The 21572-nt window shown below is 45.4% G+C and overlaps 2 protein-coding genes across 2 annotated transcripts in view; one reads left to right on the plus strand and one right to left on the minus strand.

The window, feature by feature from the left end:
* LOC119386325 (lysine-specific histone demethylase 1B-like) overlaps positions 1-12425 on the plus strand; it is a 14619-nt gene extending 2194 nt beyond the window's left edge. Inside the window, exons 2-5 of the mRNA XM_049414312.1 lie at positions 3076-3260; positions 8654-8801; positions 11228-11344; positions 12408-12425. Coding sequence (XP_049270269.1) covers positions 3076-3260; positions 8654-8801; positions 11228-11344; positions 12408-12425 — 468 coding nt within the window. The remainder of the gene's footprint in view (positions 1-3075; positions 3261-8653; positions 8802-11227; positions 11345-12407) is intronic.
* A 583-nt stretch (positions 12426-13008) lies between these two features.
* LOC119386326 (peptidylglycine alpha-amidating monooxygenase) lies at positions 13009-21572 on the minus strand. The gene is made up of 9 exons (XM_037653650.2): positions 21451-21572; positions 20894-20979; positions 19330-19407; positions 18689-18737; positions 16703-16770; positions 16266-16426; positions 14187-14237; positions 14052-14104; positions 13009-13207 (listed from the first exon to the last, which is right to left on the minus strand). The coding sequence occupies exons 1-9, from the start codon at positions 21507-21509 to the stop codon at positions 13009-13011; spliced, it is 804 nt and encodes a 267-aa protein (XP_037509578.2). The 5' UTR covers positions 21510-21572.

Raw genomic sequence — 21572 nt, forward strand, 5'->3', positions numbered from 1 at the left:
ACACAAAGCACAACTTACCAAAATCAGTAGCCAGCCACTTCAATCAACAAGACCACCTTTCGATCAGCCAAAACTTTACATTCTACAAACAAACTTCCGGTCACCACGTGAAAGGAAATACATGGAATTGTATTTGATCACAAATTTCAATCCCTACACCCATCAGATATAAATCTAGCTCGTGGTAATTGGAATATTAAAAGCCATAGCATGATTCCTATAATATTAAGAGACATGAAGTATGCTCAACTTTCAAAACCGTAACCTATTCGCAAAATAAAATCCCGACCAGCTCCCATAATACACTATCAATATTCTTTTTAATATCTCTTAACCTTGCATGTATAAATGTGCACGTACGTGTAGATATTATACTCTTAAGATGTTTTCATTTTCTTGTGAATCCGAACCACGGTTTCCTTCCCCCTTTCCGCGCTCCAAAGGCCGCTTCTGGCCAGCATTGTCACAGCCCTCGCCTTCTCAGGAGTTCTACGAGTCTTATCCCGATTGTTCCTCCCCGGCCGCCCCTCGTTCCTTTCTCTTTTTTTCCCTCTTAGTTGACGGGCGCCCAATTTTTGGAAGCCACCGACGACACTGGATGCACATGCCAGCCAATTACTTCACCCATTAAGCAGGAGCTTGCTTTTCAGGCAACCCTTTCAATATCACTTAAAGTAGGCAGGCGGAATTTTAAACGTACGCCGCCCGAGTACCTTTTTTTTTTTCGTTTGTAGCTGCCTTCCCCACCACCTTCTGCAGCTTCTTGGCTGACATTTAAACGTAAGCCGCCCGGTTTTTCTCCCCGCCTGTAGTTTCCTTCCTCACCACCTTCTGCAGCTCTTTGTGATGGCTGCACTCGCCCTCTCGCTTGGTTGTAACCCCCCCCCCCCTTTTTTTTTCTTTGCAGCTTCCTTTAACTCTGACATGGCAGACCCGAACGTGTTTGCAAACTCTCTTGAAATGTGGCAAGGGCTACACTACTCTGCTTTCGAGTTTCTCTCTTTCCAGGCAGAAATTACCAACAGCAACAGACGCGCCACCGCTGGACATGACGTCATCATTAACCCCTTAAAACTAACACGCCAGGGATGACAAGGCACCTTTGACAAAGATAGGTCCCCTATCGAAACGTCGGCCAGCCTGATCTGAGGCACTTTCTCCTGTTTTGAAACCTATAAATTTATTTGTGTGTCATAGCCATGGCATAGACACTGAACTTTCATCATCTGCAGAATTGCTAATTATGCTTTGATTTGAAATCTGCTTGCAGCGTTGCACTTATTGCTAATTGCACTATCTAGCTATGCAATAATAATCAGTTTTGATAAGCACCTTCTTTCCTATTGTCTCCGAAAACAACAGAGTGGCAGCTTCGTGTATCTTCTGAATTATTTGACCTACAAGAAAACTTTTTGCGTATTTGGAATCAGCAGAAAAAACTACATAAGCATGTATATTTTCATCAAGTTTCGTCAAAAGATGCAGAAAATATCTCCACACACCATGTCCCCCCTTAAAGGGCCCCTAAACCCCCCAGAGGTCGAAATTAAGTTGTGGCGTTGCATTTGTGCACGAGTCTACTGCGAACGCTGGCGGAGTTGCACGCGCTTTCTCGTTTCGCTCTTTCCTTCGCTAGGCTGCGTCCGTCGGCTCGTCTATCCACCTCTCCGAGGCCAGCGTCCGAGGTGCAAACGCAAGAAGCGCGCGCATCTGCTAGCAGAAAACAGGCTCTTGTTCGCCCACTGATAGCGTCTCTTGCTCGCGACGTCACCTAATCACACAGGTGACGTCATGACGGCTGTTTTCGGTGGAGCAAAGGCACGGAGAGGAGCATGCGAGCGTCTGTTGGTGATTTAGGGGCCCTTTAAATCGGTACGTCGATATCTGCAGCACGCTGTTCCCGTCCCGAAAGTATGCTAAGCGATGTTTGAAGTCTGAAGTTATTGAATTTGGTATGTCCGTGGTATAAAAGTCCGCTCTAAAGGAGTCCTGACCACCTTCCTAGCCTGACCTTTCAGTCAATCATATCCGAATGTCCGTTGTACCAGAATCCGTTGTAAACGAAGCTCAATCAATGGAACAAATACGGAGGTCGGCATAACGCCAGAAATAGGTGTGTAATATCGAAATGTCTGTTGTAAACAGATCCGTTGTAGCGAGATTATACTGTAATCGATAATTGTTATAAGCGGGTCGGAAAAAAAAAGACCTGGGTAGGCTGCTCGACCGCGTCGTCGGAGTCGTCGCTCTCACCGCTGTCCGCATCACGTATACGCACAACAATCACCTCATCACTGAGGCACTCACTCGGGCATTCCCACAATATCGTCTGCATGAAGAAAGTCGTCCAGCATCTTCATTGAGCGCCGACCACAACTTCGGCACCCCTTGACGGGACTTCGGGACGTCGGCCATGATGTCCCGTCTGCGGCGAAACGTAAAAACGGAGGCAGTTGTGGAGAAAAACAGTCAAAGTATGGCATTCACAACAGGCGAGTGAGCGGTGCGAGCCAACGTTGGTGTGACTGGGGGCCCGGGCGAGGCGAGAGACGCGGCTCTGGGAGGGGAGTTCGGAAGGAAAGCTTCTCCTCTTGCTTCCTCGTAGGCGGCAAAGTCGACTTGTTTTATGAGAGGGTGGACGGGGTGCAAGGTGCATCGCAACGCATGCTGTCGGTGTGGAGAGCATTTTCCGCGTGCGTTACAGCCGGATTCAATTGTTATGTCCAATATCGTGGCACTGGAGCATCGTAGTAAACGGTTTATTTCACCATAGAAAGCATACAAAAGTGAACTGTGCCATCGTTGTTCATCAATACATCCGATATATTGTTATAAACGGTATTGTTATAAGTTGACTCGACTGTATTTACTACAGGGCATTTTTGTGGCTTTCGTTGCATCGCATGACACAGTAGGCATTACCCCGGAAGATTCCGACCAGTCAGAATGGCATTAGCGTATTATAGGAGATGAAAGAGCTTTATGTTATAGCGACACTTGGGTGACAGTGTGAGCAAGTGAATGTGGTTGGCTTTTTACAAGCTGTGTGTTGTGGTGGTGCCTTTTCCTGTGCAGAAGCGTGTGCTGGTTGTGGGTGCGGGCCCTGCTGGCCTATCGGCAGCGCGGCATCTGCACCGGCTGGGCATGCAGGTGACGGTGCTCGAGGCCTCGGACCGTATTGGGGGGCGAGTGCGCGACGACACATCCTTCGGCGTATGCGTCGGCATGGGTGCCCATATCGTCACAGGCGTCACCAACAGGTGTGATTGACTTCCTTGGTTTAGGGTCATTCTTGCCTGCTTGAATGCATTCGCTGATTGGGTAATAGCAGCATGAATTTGAATGTGGTTGCTTTAAAAGGCCTTGCACCAGGTTTTCGCATTTCAAACAAACAAGCAGGGCGTGTAGATCTGTCAGTGGTCATCGTGTCTGCAAAATGTGACACGTGTGCACAGTGTGAAAACGGTAGAAATAGAGACCAAATTTTTTTTTTATTTTTTAAGATATCTGGATGAAACTTTCAGGCCATGTTCAATACATTAAAACTCAAGGAACTGCAACGTTTCGTGAAGCTGTGTTAATTCCAGCGCTATTGAGGTCTGAGTGATTCACATGTGTGCCTGAGGAAGAGCCTTGAGAAATCCCAGGACATAGCAGGAAGCTGAAATTCATTGTGGTCATCCCTTGATAGATATCCCAGAGCACTAAAAAGACCTTTTTTTTTTCTAATTTCCCCTCCAAAATTTTTAGCGCGACTTTGAATTTAATGTAGCCGGTAATGACCACATTCATCGAAATTGTCAACGAATCGTTTCTATTGTATGAAAACAAAACTGCAGGGCGCATTGCAAGGTAATTCCTCTTTATTCATAGAGCATCGTTCGCCTTTTATCAAAGGTTTGAAATGCTGCTTTCGAGACCTTGTTTCCCAAGCAGTTCGCATTAATGCCATGCGGCGGTGATTTTTGAACGCGCTCCGTAGTTCTGCCTCGCGTGGTTTAGCTATAGTTTCGCGATCGTCGTGGCAGATCGCAAAAATGTCCGGCTCCGGAAGCAGCGCGCGCGCGTTGGGAGATAGCTGTTGTCGCGACTCCGCTACCTCTGCGGCTGATGTTATCGATGCGTCGAATAGCAGGGAATTCGAGGACGACGACCTTTTGTCGGACCCCACAGATAAGTCGACTTTACATACAATTCCGCGTATAAGTCGACTGCGGTTATAGGTCGACCCCCGAACTTTGGAAGGTCATTTTATGAAAAAAACGTTGACTTATAATCGGCAATATACGGTATGTTCGAACAACTGAAAAAAAGTAATGAAAGGTGCTTTACTTGCAAGATACACAGAAAAAAAATTCCTTGAAAAAAAAATTGGGGGACCCTTATGCTTCGCCTTTAAGAGTCGAACGCGATAGCGAAATCCGGCGCCTAATGCGCACTTCAACCACTAAGTGCATACATATTAATGTGTGTTATTACACACACACGCACGTGCACACAGACATATGCGCGTGCGCGATGTATCTATAGTAATGGTACAGGTTATCGATCTAAAGCACTTCCCTGTGCTAGAGTCAAGATATGTTTCTCACAGTCCCTCACAGATGGCAGCACATCATCTAATGTTTGCTGTTTGCTTGATCAGTGCCTCCTCTAGAAAGGAGGCATTGGCTTGATATGTTTCCCGCTAGATGGACATAGTTGTCCATTTTTGGAGCTGTTTGAAAGTTCGTGTGTGTTTTTAGCGGCGATGGCTGCACTTTCCCGGCTTTTTTTCGAAGCATGGCAATGCGCGATAAACATAGTTTGATGGCCTAGCCGATGCGCCTACAAATAGCGGAATGGGCTCATTTTCATCATGACACCTGCCGAACAAAATGCGTCGAGACTCCTTCCACTACCTGGCATTTCTGTAGTGTTTTTTTCCGAGGCAGTTGCTAGTAACATTGTGGCTTTGTGGTAGGACACCTGCTTGCCACGCAAACGGCCCGGGTTCAATCCTCAGTGGGACTGAATATTTTTATTGTTTATTTTATTTGCATCTTTCTCTATTTTTCGGTCACGGACGATTTTTCACTCACAAGCGACGCCGACACCGACGGCGGAATTTCTGCGAAACAAGCTCTCTAACGCTATCGCGTTAATATGCAAAGTATTGGCTTCTCTGCACTGCATCATGGAGTGTGTCGGAGCCTCTTTTGTCCTTGGTGCAGAAAATGGGCCTTCAAAATCTAATAGATAAAGCGATGTGACAAGCGAAGTTGTAAAAAGAAACCTTGGACGTCCCGGTGGCGTTTTGTTTAGCTCTATCGGCATCCACTGTCGAAACCTTGAGACGTGGTCATCATCTGAATTTGCTCTGTGTCGTTGCGGCCGCACTCAGGGGAAAACAGAAATCATTCTTCACCCTCTGAGTCCGACAAAACTTCGGTGAACAAGTGTTGTTTTTTTTTACTCCTGTGTGCAGCTGTTGCCGGTACGCGCATACACACACATGAGGATGCCATTTTTAATTCTGGTTGCCATAATTAAGGGGGGACGTGGCTTTGGAAAACCAACTTTCTTATAACTTAACAGATGTTGATGAAAATTGGTACAAATATTCAGCATGTCTCCCTGCTGCTTCTAAAAAAGTTTCAGAGTGATATCTTCAGAACTTTTTATTCAATTAAATTTTTATTTCTTGCATTTTCTTGCACTTTGCGCAATGCCTGGAAAGTTTAAAAAAAGGACTAGAAGGCTAGGTGAATATTTGTTGCATTTGTTGCAACGCACGCTGAATGTCATGACATTCTTGCTTTATTTTTTTTCCAACACAATATTCTTGCATTGCGATTCTTTTTGACACCTTCAAATCGGGCACACTCTTGGGATGAACGAGTAGTCACTTCGTAAAATTACAAAGCGTCAAAGTGAGAAAGAAAGAATGTCACGACATGCATTGTAGTCTAAGAAACATGACAAAAGAAACAGAGTCAAAATAGGCCAAACGGTTAGGAAGAAAATGGCTGCGCAAACTTGGCAGGCAGGCAAAAAGGCACTTTTGAGAAAACGGCTCTCGAAGTTTCACCTTGCGTCCAGTGATCTGGAATGCACCAGGATCATAGTTTTTGGTGTTCTTAGTGATGTGAGTGAGGTCTCTTGATCATTTGGTGCTTGCTTTGGTGCACTTTTGATGCCTTTTTTTCCCGTGTGGCATCCTTCTCTGCAGCTCATTGAATGGAGTGCTTTCCAGGCTTCGGGCCAAGTGATGCACAAAACTCTCTATAAGCATGGAGAGTGCCAGTATTATACTTGCAGACTGCCTCATTGACAGCTGTTTCGGCGGCAATCAGTGAAGCGTTTAGCTCTTCTGGTAGAATTGACCAAACTACCGAATGAAGACTCTCGGCCGCATTTTGACTTTTTTTTTTGGCAACAGCCGAGCAACTGAGGGTGGTCAGGTTTTAGTAGACTGGCAGCAATGCAGTGCTGCCAATTTATACGTGTGCGGTGGTGGAGCCTTGCCTTCAGCTTCTGCAGCACGGTACTTGCACCAGCTCAGGGACCCAAGTGGGCAGAATTCATGGCGTGGCTCCTCATCATCTCTCGAGGTGACATGATGGAACGTTGCCATTATGGCCTTTTGCATGTCATCAATGTCAACGTTGTCACGGATAGCCATACCATAACCAGTCAGTCTTTTAAATTAATCAGGTCTTGAGTCAGGCCGGCCCATCCTCCAAGTGGTTGATCTTTTTTGCTTCTTGATACAGGTGTTGGCAGAGCTGTACCCATCCTCTTTTTGACATGATTTATACAGTCTTCTTTAGCCAATGGAATAAATCCGTATGTTCTTTCTTCAGAAAGAGTCAGGGAAGTATCACTGTCTCCATCAAACATTGGATGTGTGTCGGAGGTCATTCTTTCCAGTGAGCTTCTGAATAAAATTAAGGTGGGGGTCGTGGCATTCAGTACCAACTTTCTTATTCCTTCGTAGGTTTTCATGAAAATTGGCACACTTATTGCAAACATTTCTGGGATGAAATATATGAGCAGTTTATTCAATAACGCGAGTTGGTCAGATATAAATTCAACTCCCTGCTTCACACACGCCACGCTCATTTGCAAACCTCGCCTGTGATGCGTTTCGTCATCCACTCGGTCGTGGAAACGGTAATTTGCGAGGCTTTCGTTATTTTAGAAGATTCACCAGAGCTAGCGGCGATACCAAGCACGAATCCAAGCGTGCCTAAATTGCATCACCAGCGCTTTCTTTCATGCCGATGTACTCGGCCGCGGGGTCCGGGAAGTCGCGCACTATATGCTGGCTGGCGGCATTCGGCGACAATACGCAGTGCTCAGCCGCGGCGACGAAAAATCGGCGCGCGTAACGTACTTGGTCTCTCATTTTGCGGCGCCGACGCGCGAAATTGCTAGCCGCTGCTCGGAGCGGTCAATGCGCGACGAGCTTGACCGGGAGTCCGCTGCCGATGCGTAAAGTGCCCATCCGCACTTTCGAGTAGCCAGCGGACGATGCGATTTGTTGCTTGCGACGAAGCACAGTGCGGCTTGTCCGCTAGCGCGATGTCCGTGCCCGCAAAGTTCGGATTCGTCTCGTAAACCAGCGCCGTAAGCGGAGTTAGGCCTAGCCACGACTCCGAGCAGCAAGCTCGGTCGCGGTGTGCGTGGCCGCAGTGCCCGATGTTTCAAAGCACGTCATGTTCGATCGCGAGCACAAAGAGTAGTCCCGCGAAGTTCTTCGTCACGGAGGACGAAGTGCTGACAAGCTGAACTACCCGAGACGCACATCTGCGATGTTCGCGACGAGCGCGGCACGCTACCGTCTATCGTACACTGATGACGGCGCTTCCGCTTGCAGCTGTCAAACTACAGGGTAATCATATTCTAAATTATCGTCGACCCGTGTACACAGAACGAGAGCGGACGCGTCAGTAAATAGCGTGATTTTCGACAGTCGTAACATCAGGTAACATCGCGACGCGTAAGCAGCAGACGACTGTCCTCTCGAAGCGAGCATCGGACCAATGGCGAGGCGTTCTGGAGCAACATGGCGCACGCGGCCAATCGGAGGCCTCGAAACGACCTTCAGAGATTTGCTTTTTGTGCGCTTGTTTTTAAAGGGAGGCGCCAGCTGAGGCGGGGAATTTGAAAAGGAAGAAATGCCCTTTACGGCGAGCTCATAATGGCGGCGCCCGGTTGTACCGTTGCGGAGCAAGAAATTTTTGAAAAGCACTGTTTTTTTGCGATCTCCACAATAATTTTCGACACCTCAGCCCGCGCAACTAATTTTTTAAAGCACTTCTAGGTGGTTTTCAGTGAAGATATTTTGGAATCAGATAGAAAAAGGGCTACAGAAACTGAAAATGTGATTTTCAAAAAATCGATTTTTTTGCGATTTTGCGCGATACGAAAGCCGCGTCCCCCCTTAAGTCATTTCTCTACTGTAATGCATGCTTTTGCAATCTGTCAAAGAGAACTCGGCAAAATGGATCAGGGTAGCTTGTTCGTGGCACTGTAAAAAAATGCTTGGTTGAGGGTGGACGAGACCAGCTCGGCTTCGGTAAGGAAAGGGTTAAGTTGTATCCAACTATAGCCTATACAAGAATGGGCGGATTCGATGTGAACTGTTGTTTGTGTTTATCCTTTGCAGCCCCTTGACGACGCTGTGCCTGCAGTCTGGCCACGGCATGCGGCTCATTCGCGACCACTGTGACCTGTACACAACGGCGGGGCACATGGTGCCGACAGAGTGCGACCGCCGCGTTGAGTTCCACTTCAATGCCATGCTGGATGCCGCGGCAAGACTCCCAGAGAGCTCGTCTTGCCGATGATGCTAATTTGATTGTTTTCATCGAACTTCGAATGCAAAATAAACGGATGCAAACATGAGTGAAAAATTTTTGCTTCATACACTTTATGATTATCGAGAATTATCATTTGGTAAACAACATTATAAGAAAATAAATAGCATCATCGGCTAGACCAGCTTTCTGGCAATCTTGCCGCATACTTTTCTTTTGTGTTTGACGAAAAGAAGTTGCCAAAAATCCCCGTAAGAATTGTGCTAGAAAACGTTGTAGAACTAGCATAGCTTTTGTTCTAACGCAGCTATTAAATATCTACTCAGAGATTTGGAATGAAAGAAAAAACCGAATAAGTGTATTAAATTTCATTCCGTTCACCCAACTATTAAAAACACACTTTTCAAGACCCACGTCTCCCCTTAAGATGCCTAGCACTACAGAAAAAAAAAACCCGCATTTCCCCGAAGGGGAGTATGAGGAAGTGCGAAGCACGGGGTGATGCTATGAGGGGGCGCGCGCGACTAAACTGCAGAGCCGAGCGAAGGAGACGGCAGCGAGAGAGCACGCGCCAGCCGACCCACGGAGGTCTGGCCGTTTTTAAGTGCAAAGCACTTTTACTGATGATGATGATCTGTCTTCCGAACTCGTTCCAAAGAACCCGCAACGCGTTCAACTTGCTGGCGGCGTTGCGCACGCTCGAGATGGGGCTCAGGTTGTTGTCGAACCACAGTCGATCGCACACCGCGCAGCTATATCCGAAGCTGCGGTCCAGGAAGTCTCGCTTGAAGCGCGCGTCCGGCCGATCGAATTCGAGGGCCCGCGCTCGCTCACGCATCGCGCGTCCCCGCGCCAGATCGGCTTCGGGGTGCTCGGCTCGCTTCGCACGCTTTCGTTCGGCGTCTCGCCGCCGGCCTTCGTCACCACAGGTAGAACACTGTAACCACAAGCAATGCGCGGGGCGCGCGCAGCCACGGAGCGGAGGGCGGAGCGCGCGCAGTCACGTGGGGCGTGACGTCGCTGCGCCGTTGCTACAGACGTTCCTCTCCGCTCCTCGCGCCGTTGCTATGGGACGGCGGATTCAGGGTCGCTTATAAAGTGCATTCGCACTTAAAAGTCATTCACTCATTTTGGACGTCTCAGAAGAATATGGCAGTTACGTTCTTCCATGTTTCTGTTTAGGTTTCGCCATTGAATTTGGTTGAATTTCATTACTTCGTAATTATTACTAGATGCCACTTTTTCTAAATGTCAAAGTTGGGTTGGGTTTTTGGCATGAAGAACTTCAATTCTCCCATTTGACACAACCACCTAACTCCACTAATTAAAAAGTTCATTAATTTAACTTTCTTAATTACAGTCCCAAATAATTTCTTTAACCATCTTAAAATCCCTGCCACTACAGAAAAACCAATTCTGAAGGCATTAATCAAATATCTCATTTTCCTGATTTTTTGAGAAGGTTGGACACATTTCTTGAAACACCCTGTAGTATGCTAGTATGGAGTCTCTATACTAGCTCCATACTCCATGCTCCATATCGACGATGCCACAAGTAGTGGCATTGTTGATATATCTCCGATTTAGCTGTATATTTGTACATGACAGGCAGACTATTTTGGTAAAATGTGTGTGAGATTAGTTCGATATCCTACTGATTACTAACTGCTGGTGGGATGACTGTGATGTGTGACTGATCACATTTATCACTTTGTCAGCTCCGACCTCATTTTTGCCACAAGAAATGGCAAGGCTGTTTTTACAACCTATCTACACTTGTTTTTTTTTGTTTTTTTTAACTTTAAATGCAGGCTATTTTGGTGAAATACGAAAATAACACATTGCTTTGCTGCTCCAAACTAGCATTTTTTTCTGCTCCAGAATGTGCTCCAAAAAGCAAAATGTTGCTTCCATCACTGAAACTGCTTCGCCAATGGCTGCTTACAAGGTGGTTTCTATACTGAAATTTTGTCAAGAACAAGATAAAATACTTTTCTGATCTCCAAGTGTTTTCTAACATAAAAAAGAATATTAGGGATGTCTGACATGCACTGACAGGAAAAAAGGTTATCTTCCCTTTTAGAGGGATGACATTTTTACAGAAACGTCATAAAAGAATATGTGACTGGCCTTATCCTGCACTGCAAACCATCTAAAAGGCATTTAATGATAAATTAGTACATTTTCATTATTTCGAAATGATAGTATTCCGAAGTTGGCATACATGGTTGGCCATTAAATAGGTTTTATCTTTAATTCTTGCTCGGGTAATTTTCATGTACGACAATTCCTGCGAGGGTAATTTCATGTTTCCTTCCTTCAATTATGCCTGTGGATGCTGTCGTGCAGGAAGATAGCAACGTGCTCCAGTTCCACATAGGTATGCGTGTGGTGCACACCTGCGTGAGGTGTCGGCCCTGCAGTGGGACCAGAACGAGCGGTTCCCCCAGTTCAGCGGGCAGCACGCCCTCATCCCGGACGACTTCGGCTGTCTCCTGCAGGCCCTGGCCGAAGGTCTCGACGTCCGCTATGGCCACAAGGTCTGCATGCTGCTCCCTCTGCTTGCTTTTCTTAAAGGGCATTCCAACACTAAAAGAGTTTTACAGCGAAAGCCGTAATCTGGTCACAACTGCCAATCTTGGTGGCAGAGTTGTCTGCCACTGGTGTCCATAACAACTATTTCACATAATGAGGGAAAAAAATATGGCTGGCTCTCCCGTAATCGAGAGTAGATGTAAGCATGAAATGTCCACTGGGAAAGCAGATTGGTTGGAGATTATACAGTTAAACCTGCCTATAACAAACCTCCATACAAAGAATTCCTCGATATTACGTAGTTCTTTTATTCCCCACCGTTACTCCATAGAAGCACATGTATTTGCGACCTCTATGTAACAAAGTGGCAGCAGGAAGCACCCTTAATACAGTCAACTGCCGATTTTTCGGACGCCCGATTTTCCAGACATGCTCAAAAATTCGGACGCTTTCGCGGCACCGTCACCAGCCCCAATGTATTAGAACGTCCAAAGTTTCGGACGCTGAAACTATTCCGTGTCCGATTTTTCGGACTTTCTGCCCAAATTGCAGTCCGAAAGGCATTATTTGAAGCCCCCACCTCTGCCCGCGTCTATCATCTCGTAGGTTCTAACCAGCGCTTTTGCGAGTCGATCTGTTTGCGACAGTAGCACAGTCCGAATGTCAGCTTTGCCGCAATACCAAAGGCGTTATGGGTGAAGCAGACCAGAATTTAAAGGTGCCGCTATCACGGTGCCATGCGGCGATGTTACGGATAAGCAGCGGAAAATGCACGGAGGCGTGATGACGGTAGCTGGCAAATGCGCCAGTACGGCTTAATTCGCTGACAACCCTTACGATAAGCATCTTCAGCTAACTGCTCGGTAGTGCATGTGGACTAGCACAGTTATGAGCGTAACGCGCCACGCCGCCAGTTCATGCAGCCTCTTTGTGCGAGACTGCTAAGTGTGCTGCACAGACGCGCTGCCTTCACGAACAAAAGCAGCTCACCATTGCCATGCCCGTGTGCGGTCAAGAACAGAGGGGGGTAACGAATACTTTCACGGCAAATGTGTGCATATGGTACAGCAAGCGTCCCGGCAGTGATGGCACACGTCAGCTTAGCAGGCGACGTGCTGCACACAACTAGGAACGACTGGCTCACGCGGCAGCAAATGCTGTGTGTCGGCAGAGATTTTCGTGCAGTAGCGCATCATTTACGTGCACACATGCATTGGGGAAACGTGCACCATGCATTGGGGAAGCAGACAGTCCTGCTCCTCCGCCATGGCCTTTGTGTTCAGCGTCATCGTTACCAAACGCTACATGTGAGAGAGCCATAATATTTTCGCATTTCAGAGGTATCACCAGGCCCTCATTCACGAGATGCAAGTTTGCAATTGGTGGTTGGCACGTAGTTAAGCGTGGTTCGTGACAGATACCGAATGTATTCACAAGAGCCTGGGCACGCACCAAAAGGCCTGATCAGTGTACTGGGAGGATTGAAGGCATTTCAGATGTGGCTGTGGTGATTTGACTGCTTGGGCTGAATAAAGCAGCATGAATTCATTTTTTCGGACAATTTCGCAGTCCCTAGGGTGTCCGAAAAATCGGACGTTGACTGTATCAGATTAGATACAAGTAAATATGGCAAGCGTATGTAACGCTAAAGCACCACCTTGGAAGAGATTTACGGTAGCTTACCATAATGGCTCCCAGTTGCTGGAAATCCTTCCACCACAGTTTCCTCGCCACCAACATTTTCTAGTGGAATCTGGCTCACTAGTGCTGGCCGCTCTAGGTTTTCACACTGACCCGATGTACGACCACTAGACCGCAATGCGTAATACATCAGGTACAGGTTGCACATCTCTTGTCTAGCTCCTGGCCTGTAGAAAAGAAAAGGCAAAGAATGAAAATGCAGCTGATTCCTGTGACTAGGAGCACTAAATGAGAACAAGCAATGTTACAGGTGCCTCTTATACACTGAGCAAATGTAACTAACCTGAATATACTGATTTAGGTTTAAATCATTCGTGGTTCCTACTGTAGCGCATAATGCAAAGTAAGCAATATTTGAAATCAGGAAGGATGTGTATCCTGCTTTAGTAACACATTTCCCGGACAGAGCCTTTAGGACATTAGTACGACTTATACACTAAAACCATGCAAGAATGATGCCCACATACCTACCGCAAGGTTGCTAGAAAGGCAGAAAATGCTTGGCATTAAAATCACTCTGAAAGCTCTTCAATGAAGCTGCTATAGCATAATTGGTAGCACACCACATGCTTAATGCACAGGTTGTGCGTTCAGCTTCAACCGGCAGGCAAGTTCTTCTTCTGTCCACCCCTATTTACTACACTTCGATTAAAAACTAGAAATAATGTTCCCCTATTCATACTGAAAAGGTGCAAAAAAAATTACAAAAAAAAGGACGACGCGTGTCGTCTTGTTTTCCGCCTTTCTTCTGAGGTAGTCTTTTTGCGCCTTCTCAGTAACAATCCAAACCAACTCACCCAACTTTCCATTTTGTTTAAATAATGTCCCCTATCCTTTCAGTAGATTCATTATCTATTGCCTTTACATGGTTGTGTTCAGCATAAACAAGTCCCTCTATCAATTCCCCTTCTTCTTACAGCTAGCTAAGGGTTTTTTTTTGTAAGGGCAATGTGAAAACTGAGTTCTCTTGATTTTATAGCGTAAGCAGCTACCCATGTCATTCATACTCACCCGATTTCCGTAGGAAGCGTCCTGGACATGGTGTTGTATGTGCAGCGGGACGCCTGCAAGGCATGGCTCGTCAATTTCAACCTACCATTCCCTGTGAAACAAAGCCTTCAAATGTTCAATGTTAGGCGCACTCACCAAAACGTCACCAGGTTTGACAGGCACAGTCTTGTTCAAAGGATAAAATGCCTGAGGAGAAGGAATGAATACAACGTTAAAAGAAAACATCTGGTGCTACACAAAATCCGCAGTGGACCACGAAATAACAGTTCAAATGGGTAATTTGACATAACAGATAGAGGCCATAGCACGTATCATCACAACAAAAATGTGAACAGAAAACATCAGTTAAGGGGCCCTGCAACAATTTTTCAGCATGGTCAGAAAAGGTAGTCAAGGCTCCCGAGAACACAAGAGCCAAACATTACAGTGCAGCACGCGGCCTAGGATTTACAATAAATTTGCGAAGTCAGCTAAAAAGTGCTTTCTCTCCTCTCAACAAAAAATGATGCTTACGGCGTCACAGGCAGGTTTCATCACAGGCCGATTTGAACATGGCGCGCTCGGTAGTTACTGTGGCCGCCACGAGAGGTCGCCCCTCGCCCACGCGCACTGAAAGTACACCAGGCGTTCAAAGAAAAAGAAAATGTTCTCAAGGTCAGGAGGCACGCGTGACGTACCTTCTTCCCCCGTGCCACCCCCCCACCCCCCGCTTAGCTTCCAACGTTTTCGTGGGGGCGAGAGAAGAAAGAAAGCAATTACAGCGTGCGACAAACCCTTGTAACTCTGCTCGTACTGGACGGATTCTAAAAATTTTTGCAGCGTTCGATTCGCGAGGCAATAAGTTCCTTTAGTGAAGCCATTCGAAGGCTACTTGGAAAAGTGTTGCAGGGCCCCTTTAACATGAAACAACGATAAATAAGCATAACTTGACAAAAAGCTGCAGACCCAGCTTCTCAACAATTCAGTGACTCATGTAATCATAAGCAATGACAGGCTACATTAGTCAATGGTGACGTGCTGGTGCAGCTAACCAAGACTATGGCTTAAATGCGATATGCAATAGACGAAAATCTTACAGGCCTAAAAGTTCTGGCATGTTTATAGTAGGGCCAGTAAATAACCCCGAGGTAAAAAAAATTGTAATGAAGGGGAATATGTGCACGTTTGCTATGTGAACATGCTGCCGCAAGAATTTTGCGAGTACGTGCTACAATAAGGAAGTTACAGGGGCTAGAACATCCGTTCCAGCTGGTTTCAAATTTTCGCGTGGCCTCGCCACCCTTCTCCACCACAGGGAGGGGAAGGCGTAGCCTGTCGTCGTGACTCCGCCCACTGTGGCAATGTTACACGACGTCAGCAATGACGTCATCGGCGAGCTCGATCAGTTGCAATGCATTTCCGCTTGCTGTGGCTCCTGGTTGTTTATTGTTTATGCTGTCACACGTGCTCCGTAACTTGACAGGCAGTTTTGGGTTCTTCGGTATTTTTAAACCTTTGCGACAGTTCACAATGCAGCAAGAATGCGTGCTTGCTTTCCAAGGCAACGAAGGGGCGCGAGAGGAAAACGTGGAGAACCCCGCTTAAAACCAAGCAAGCGCGACCCGTCCGAGCTACCGGGGATTCCCCAGCTCGATTTGCAGCCAACAACTGAACAACGCTTCCTCCACGTGTTGCTCATGTCGAAGGTGAAGTGCGCGCAGGTGCTATGCAGTGCGAGGAATATATGCGCGACAGCCCGACAACTGCATGGCTGAAACCACATCACTGCAGGGCCAAGAAACAAGGTGCAGTTTCGTAGCAGTGGGTGGGCACAGAAACTGATGTTGACTTACTGAGACCTGGTTTAGACCAATCGATGAGCTCAGTGGTACATCAAGTTGCCCATGGGCAAGTTTGTGTGACTGCACGACGAGGGGGATTGGTCAGGTGAAGGAAAGAGGCGAGGGAATTGTTTTTCGAATTGGAGGGTCTGCGCGGCGCGCAGCGCTGTAATATTCTGAAAATGTGATCACCGCGGTCCACTGTAGGAATTGGCAAGCTTGTTTGGGGGATGTAAAAAAAGTCGGAGCCTGTTTACTGGCCCTTTAAAGCACTATTCCATGGCACACAACACAGTCAAAGACTGGGAATAAAGCGAAAGCATGTTAAGCGACAGTGATGGCTGTTTGCTAGTCTACAACGCATGGATAGCGAAAGCTCTTGAGTTCCCTTTACCTGTGGTTGGTGTGGATCTCCCTTGACCAGCAAGCTCCATTGGCCATTGTGCAGCAAGTAGGCGGTAACGGCACGCCCCAAGGAGTGCGTGTGCACCCGGTAGGCGAAGACAAAGATGGGCTCCTCTCGGCTCGCCACACAGTTGACGTCCACAGGAAAGTCTAGCAGTGAATGACCAATCCAAATACATAGCGTTACAGCCAAAGCAGTACAACAGGAGCAACTCATTTCACTTGGCAAACAGCATGGCAACATCTAGTGGAAATGGAGATACATTTTTGCAGAAAAATATTTATATGGCATCACTTGAGTGTCAAACAGTAGAGGAAGAGGACATGTTGAATTGTAAACAGGTACATGAGTGAGTAGCTTCCAATTTTGAATATCACACGAAAAGGCAACATAATGCCAATGCGGCAAAAAATGAAGAAACTTACTCGTGCGACCAGGTGGGATGGTCCTGTCCTTGGCATAGAATACGTGGATTCCAGCCAAGTACCTTTGCCTGAAAAGCGAATTTTGATGGCAAAAGTTAAACAATGCAAGCTTGTAAAACATGCCTCTGTGTGAGAAAGCTGTAAAGCTCAATCATAGCATGTGATAATCAAGTGATGACAACAAGTGACAATGATGAGCAACTTTTAACTTTGCAAGATTGCCATTAAATTGATACTTCTTTAGTTGTTGGCCCATCCAGGAAATTTTTCTTGCTTCCCGTGTCATAGCATCCTTTGGTTACTGTGGTTGCCTAACAACCTTAGCAGCACACAGGCCACCTGCTTCAATCCAAGTTCATCTTTAGTTCAGGCTTGTGTCACGGTAAGGACAAACGATCAGTCATCTTTGTCGTCATCTTCAAGATAAGCTGTTTGTTTCAATTTCTACCAACCAGATGACTCTACAGCATTTGGTGTTGAAATATGCAATCATTAATGTGCTCAAGTATGCTGCTGAGATCAGATCTAGTACTGTAGTTGAAACATTGATGTCATGGTGTGTTTGCAATTATGGGCGTATGGTTGTATTTACTTGAACAGCAGTGAAAGTTTGTTGCCATTTCTTTTGATGGCATCGCATCCATGTGGGTGCTCAACACCACAACACAGCATCACGATGTGTGACTATTGCAATAACATACCCACATCTTTAGATGTCACTTGCCTTACTTGAACAGAACAAACGAAGGGCAGGAATAAGCTCCTTTGGTAACTACTTAACCAATAAAGAAATAACGGTGCACAGTAAAAGACTGAGTAATTTTCTGCTGACTGTTGCGAGCAAGTTTTCTCTCTGATTCTTTAATGTACAAGATTGATGAAATCCATGAGGGGGTATGGCGGGGTAAATGAGTCGTCTTGGTTTCAACTTTATATCTCGGGAAATGTTACACGTTTTATTTTGAAATTTTGCACGTTCTATAAGAAAGCATTTGGCCTTCACTTCGCGTAATTTTTACCCCATAGATTCTTTTACCTTTTTTGCATTTGTGTACCAAATTTTAGACAGGTGTAAAATAAAATGTACCTTTTCTCAGAAAAAAATACCAGCATGATCATGAAATTTTGCATGCCAGTCCCACATACTAGTGGCATTAATCCCTAGCTAAAGAACGGATTTCTACATTTATCTCCAAGAAAAAAAAAATACTGTTTTCACTTTTCGCGATGTGTAAGAGAGACTTCCCAATGAATCTTTCTTTTTCCTTAATTATAGCTGAGACAGTTTTTCATAATTTCAGGTTCAGACTATTTGGAAGTGATTTAAGTGTAATCTGAAAAAATTTCAGCGCAATCGGTTGGATAGTTTACCAGAAAAGGTACATCACGTTTGGATAATTTTAAAAAAACTGATCACGAGAAAAACACACTTTTACTTTAAAAACACGCTGAAAGTACTTGCAATATCAAGCAATGAGTACACTACAAAAGCATTCCTAGTGGTACAATTTAGCAATCAAAGCTTATGAAAATGGCAGGAAATGAATATACGCATTTAGCCAATCTAGCCATATTTGTACTAAAAAAATACATAAACAATGATAGGAAAACAACACGTTAACAAACCCTCGCAACAGTCAGGAGGCGCAGCTTTTGGCCTCATTGTTACATGGCTTCGAGTGCTCCTAGTGCACTCGCCAATGCACAGTTTTGCTTCTGAGAGTGTGCATTATTTTTCAATTATCAAGTAAAAGAATCAGCTTTTTTGGTCTATTTACCCTAGCCATACACCCTAAATAATTTAAAATATAAGTTGTCCTGTCAGGTTTACTACAACTTGGTTACTCCGCAACAAAAAGACATACAGAAGTGGGCTAATGCAAGTGGTTGCTAATTAACAAATAAAAGCTTTCGCAAACATTACAACTATAGCAGGAGAAAAGCGAGTTAATTACAGCAAGATTGAAATGAACGCATGGCACTTACGGCTGCAGGTCAATCAGCAGCTCCAGCCCTGTAGTATCAGACTCCCCATCTGCATAAGGTGCGCAAAACATTTACAGATTTATACCGTGTACATGCACACATAGCATGAAACAGAGGAGGAAAAGATAAAGATCACAGTAATCAATAGTTGGCTTCACGACCATAATGAATGTTTTTTTATTCCTGCTGGAAATATCTGCATTCTGATGCAGGGTAGAATGCAAAAGTCCTCATGTTCTTCTGAGTGCTTGTTAAAGAACCTTGTGTGGTCAGGATTAATCTGCAGTCCTCTAGTACAGCACCTCTCAGAGCCCCCCCCCCCCCCCCCCCCCTCCGCCATTCCAAGCTCCATCAATCGATCAATTATTATTTATTATTACCAATATCCAAAATGACCAGTTGTAGTATATACAAACATCTGTAGTTCATTTAGAAAATGCTATGATGTAATGCTTAAAGGCATGTGTGAGAGCAAAGCATGTGTGGGATCAAGTTACTTCTCCACCATGGCCATAAGGTGAGTTCAAAGACATTTTCTTCTCAATTAATTTAGAAATAAATAGCTGACGGACTAAATGAAATGCATACAAGGACCTGTGGGTAATAAATGTAAACACAGGCATCTCACAGTTAGGGCTCACCTGGCATTGGGCTGTCATAATGCACTTGAAGGACCAAATATCTAACAGATGTTCGTTGGCCAACTTGGAATCCCACACCTGAAAGCAGAGAAGAAAGACAGAAATTTACAACAGCAAATTTTGCAACATCACTTGTATCTTCTTTTGTTTGGCTTTCTTTTTGTTATATATATAAAAAAAAGCAGTTGGAGATCGTGTTAGAAGAGGAGCCTCAAAGTTGCACAGATTCAAATCGGGGAATGCAGAAATGCAAAGTTTCAGAATACAGTCACACACTGTGCCTTGTTTGTGTAACACCAAAGTGCCCAGAAGGTTACCTATCACAAAACATAAAGTAAGCACACTACGATAAATTCTGCAGTTATACGTGCTTTTCATTTAATATTACAGTAAAAGCTCTTTAATTCGAATTTCACAAGACCAGAAAAAATGTCCGAATTAACCGAATGCCGAATTATCGAAAGTACCAAGAAAACAATAAACAAGTGTCTATTACTCGATGCATCTTCATTTTCTTGGTGAATACCTAAATCCAGCATTAATTTTGCATGAGAGCAGTGTGAAAGTTGCAATTTTCATCATTCGCGACTTCGTTCACAATGTGACTGCGGCTCAAGTGCCCGTGTCTTAAGTACCCCCATCCCTTATTATGTACCGTCACCACCAACACTACAACGTGCATGTGACAATCATTTTTTTCACCAGAAAAATGGCCGGCAAGTGATCGTTCATCCATCACAATGTAGCAAGCGATCTTTAAGCCAGCATGTGGACCGCGGCTGAGGCTCTTCATCTTTAACAGCTTCCACCATGTTTTAGTTCTGTGACAGTGCTCGCGTATGGCCCGAAGTCAAAACGAATCTCCTGGATGTTGCATCGGCTGTGCACAAAACCGTGGTCACTAAAGACACGATCATACTGTCCACGCAGTGTTGGTTGTTCGCGAACGCCGTTTTCACTCCTCTGTGTCGCATATTTGAGGGTGCTTCGTGCTTGGCGACTCCGAGGATCTTCCAAACTAACTTGGTCGTGGCCAAATATGACCGAATTAACGAGAATTTGATGCCATTAAACAATACATATGCTTGCCGGGCCAGTGAACATGTCCGAATTATCTGATTTTCCTAATTAACAGAGGTTGAATTAACGGACTTTTACTGTAGTACCGAGCTTCTTAAGTACCGGACGATGATACAAGCCAGTGTGCACTGCTAAGTTCGCACTATTAATGTGGGTAGAAGTCTACCCATTCTACTAGTAACAGCCAAAAACTTTTCATCTTAAGCTGGCAAGTTCACAGGAATGACAATCTATATCAAAAACGAGAAAAAGTTTGTTACACAAGTGCGTAAGGCATAAACAACCGCTTTGATTGTTCTGCCATTCTAGGGATGGAAAGGGCTTAGGGTGGTTTTGGACAGCCCACTATATTCTACAAAGGGAGTGCCCGATGCAGGCCCAAAACTTCGCTTGCAGCTTATGTGCAGCACCATCAACACCACTTCTCCGAGGTTCCTATACTGAAGCCATCAAATACCACTACTATAACAAAAGTACCACTTGCCTTCTGGCAGCTGTGTGCTAGCTGCATTGCGGGCCCAGCCATAGAGGACAGTCAGGTTGTCACAAACAGCGTTGCGATCGCAGTTCCTTCACGTGGAAATCAAGTAGGCAAAGCAAAGATCATTTAGCGAGCAAAACACATGTGGCGCATGGTAGTTCGAAACGTTTCAACAGCTGTTTTATTGGACATCCTCTGCGTGCCTCGCATTACATCAACTGTCCTTTTTTTTTTTTTTTGCTGTGCTGAAGTCAACAAAGGAGCAAAATTTTTTAGCAGAGGAGAGCTATATACATAACAGCTACTCCAGGTTAAATACTGTTTTCTACAGCTGAAGTAATCATATAGAGAGTACAAACTACCTTCGCTCTTGTATTTCAGTAACCTAGCCGACTTTGTTAATAGATCCAGCACAGTTCCTCCTATTACAAGGGGTGAATGACAGCCTTTGAAAAGACGCTGAGGATTTGACAAAAAGCTGTCACAGGATCTCTTTAATCACTGTTAGGGTACCAGTTACATGCACATAAGACTAGCAATACATGGACATTGAGACTGACCAGGAGCCTGGGTGAAGGTGATCCTTCCTGAAGACGTTTCCACAGCCGATAAGCAGCATGTGACTTGCTGTGCTATGATTTGGCTTCGGCTTAAAGTTTACTGCAATACAAGCACCAAGACG

This window comes from Rhipicephalus sanguineus, chromosome 3 (genome assembly GCF_013339695.2).
Source record: "Rhipicephalus sanguineus isolate Rsan-2018 chromosome 3, BIME_Rsan_1.4, whole genome shotgun sequence".
NCBI classification, from domain to species: domain Eukaryota; kingdom Metazoa; phylum Arthropoda; class Arachnida; order Ixodida; family Ixodidae; genus Rhipicephalus; species Rhipicephalus sanguineus.

What these genes read in the sequence shown, in the direction of transcription:
- LOC119386326 (XM_037653650.2), bottom strand. Translation starts at nt 21,509, where the DNA reads ATGCTGCTTATCGGCTGTGGAAACGTCTTCAGGAAGGATCACCTTCAC. An exon ending in TAGCACACAGCTGCCAGAAG is followed by an intron (nt 19,408 to 20,893) that starts GCAAGTGGTACT and finishes CTCTGCTTTCAG; the next exon opens with GTGTGGGATTCCAAGTTGGC. An exon ending in CATCCCACCTGGTCGCACGA is followed by an intron (nt 16,427 to 16,702) that starts GTAAGTTTCTTC and finishes ATTCACTGCTAG; the next exon opens with ACTTTCCTGTGGACGTCAAC.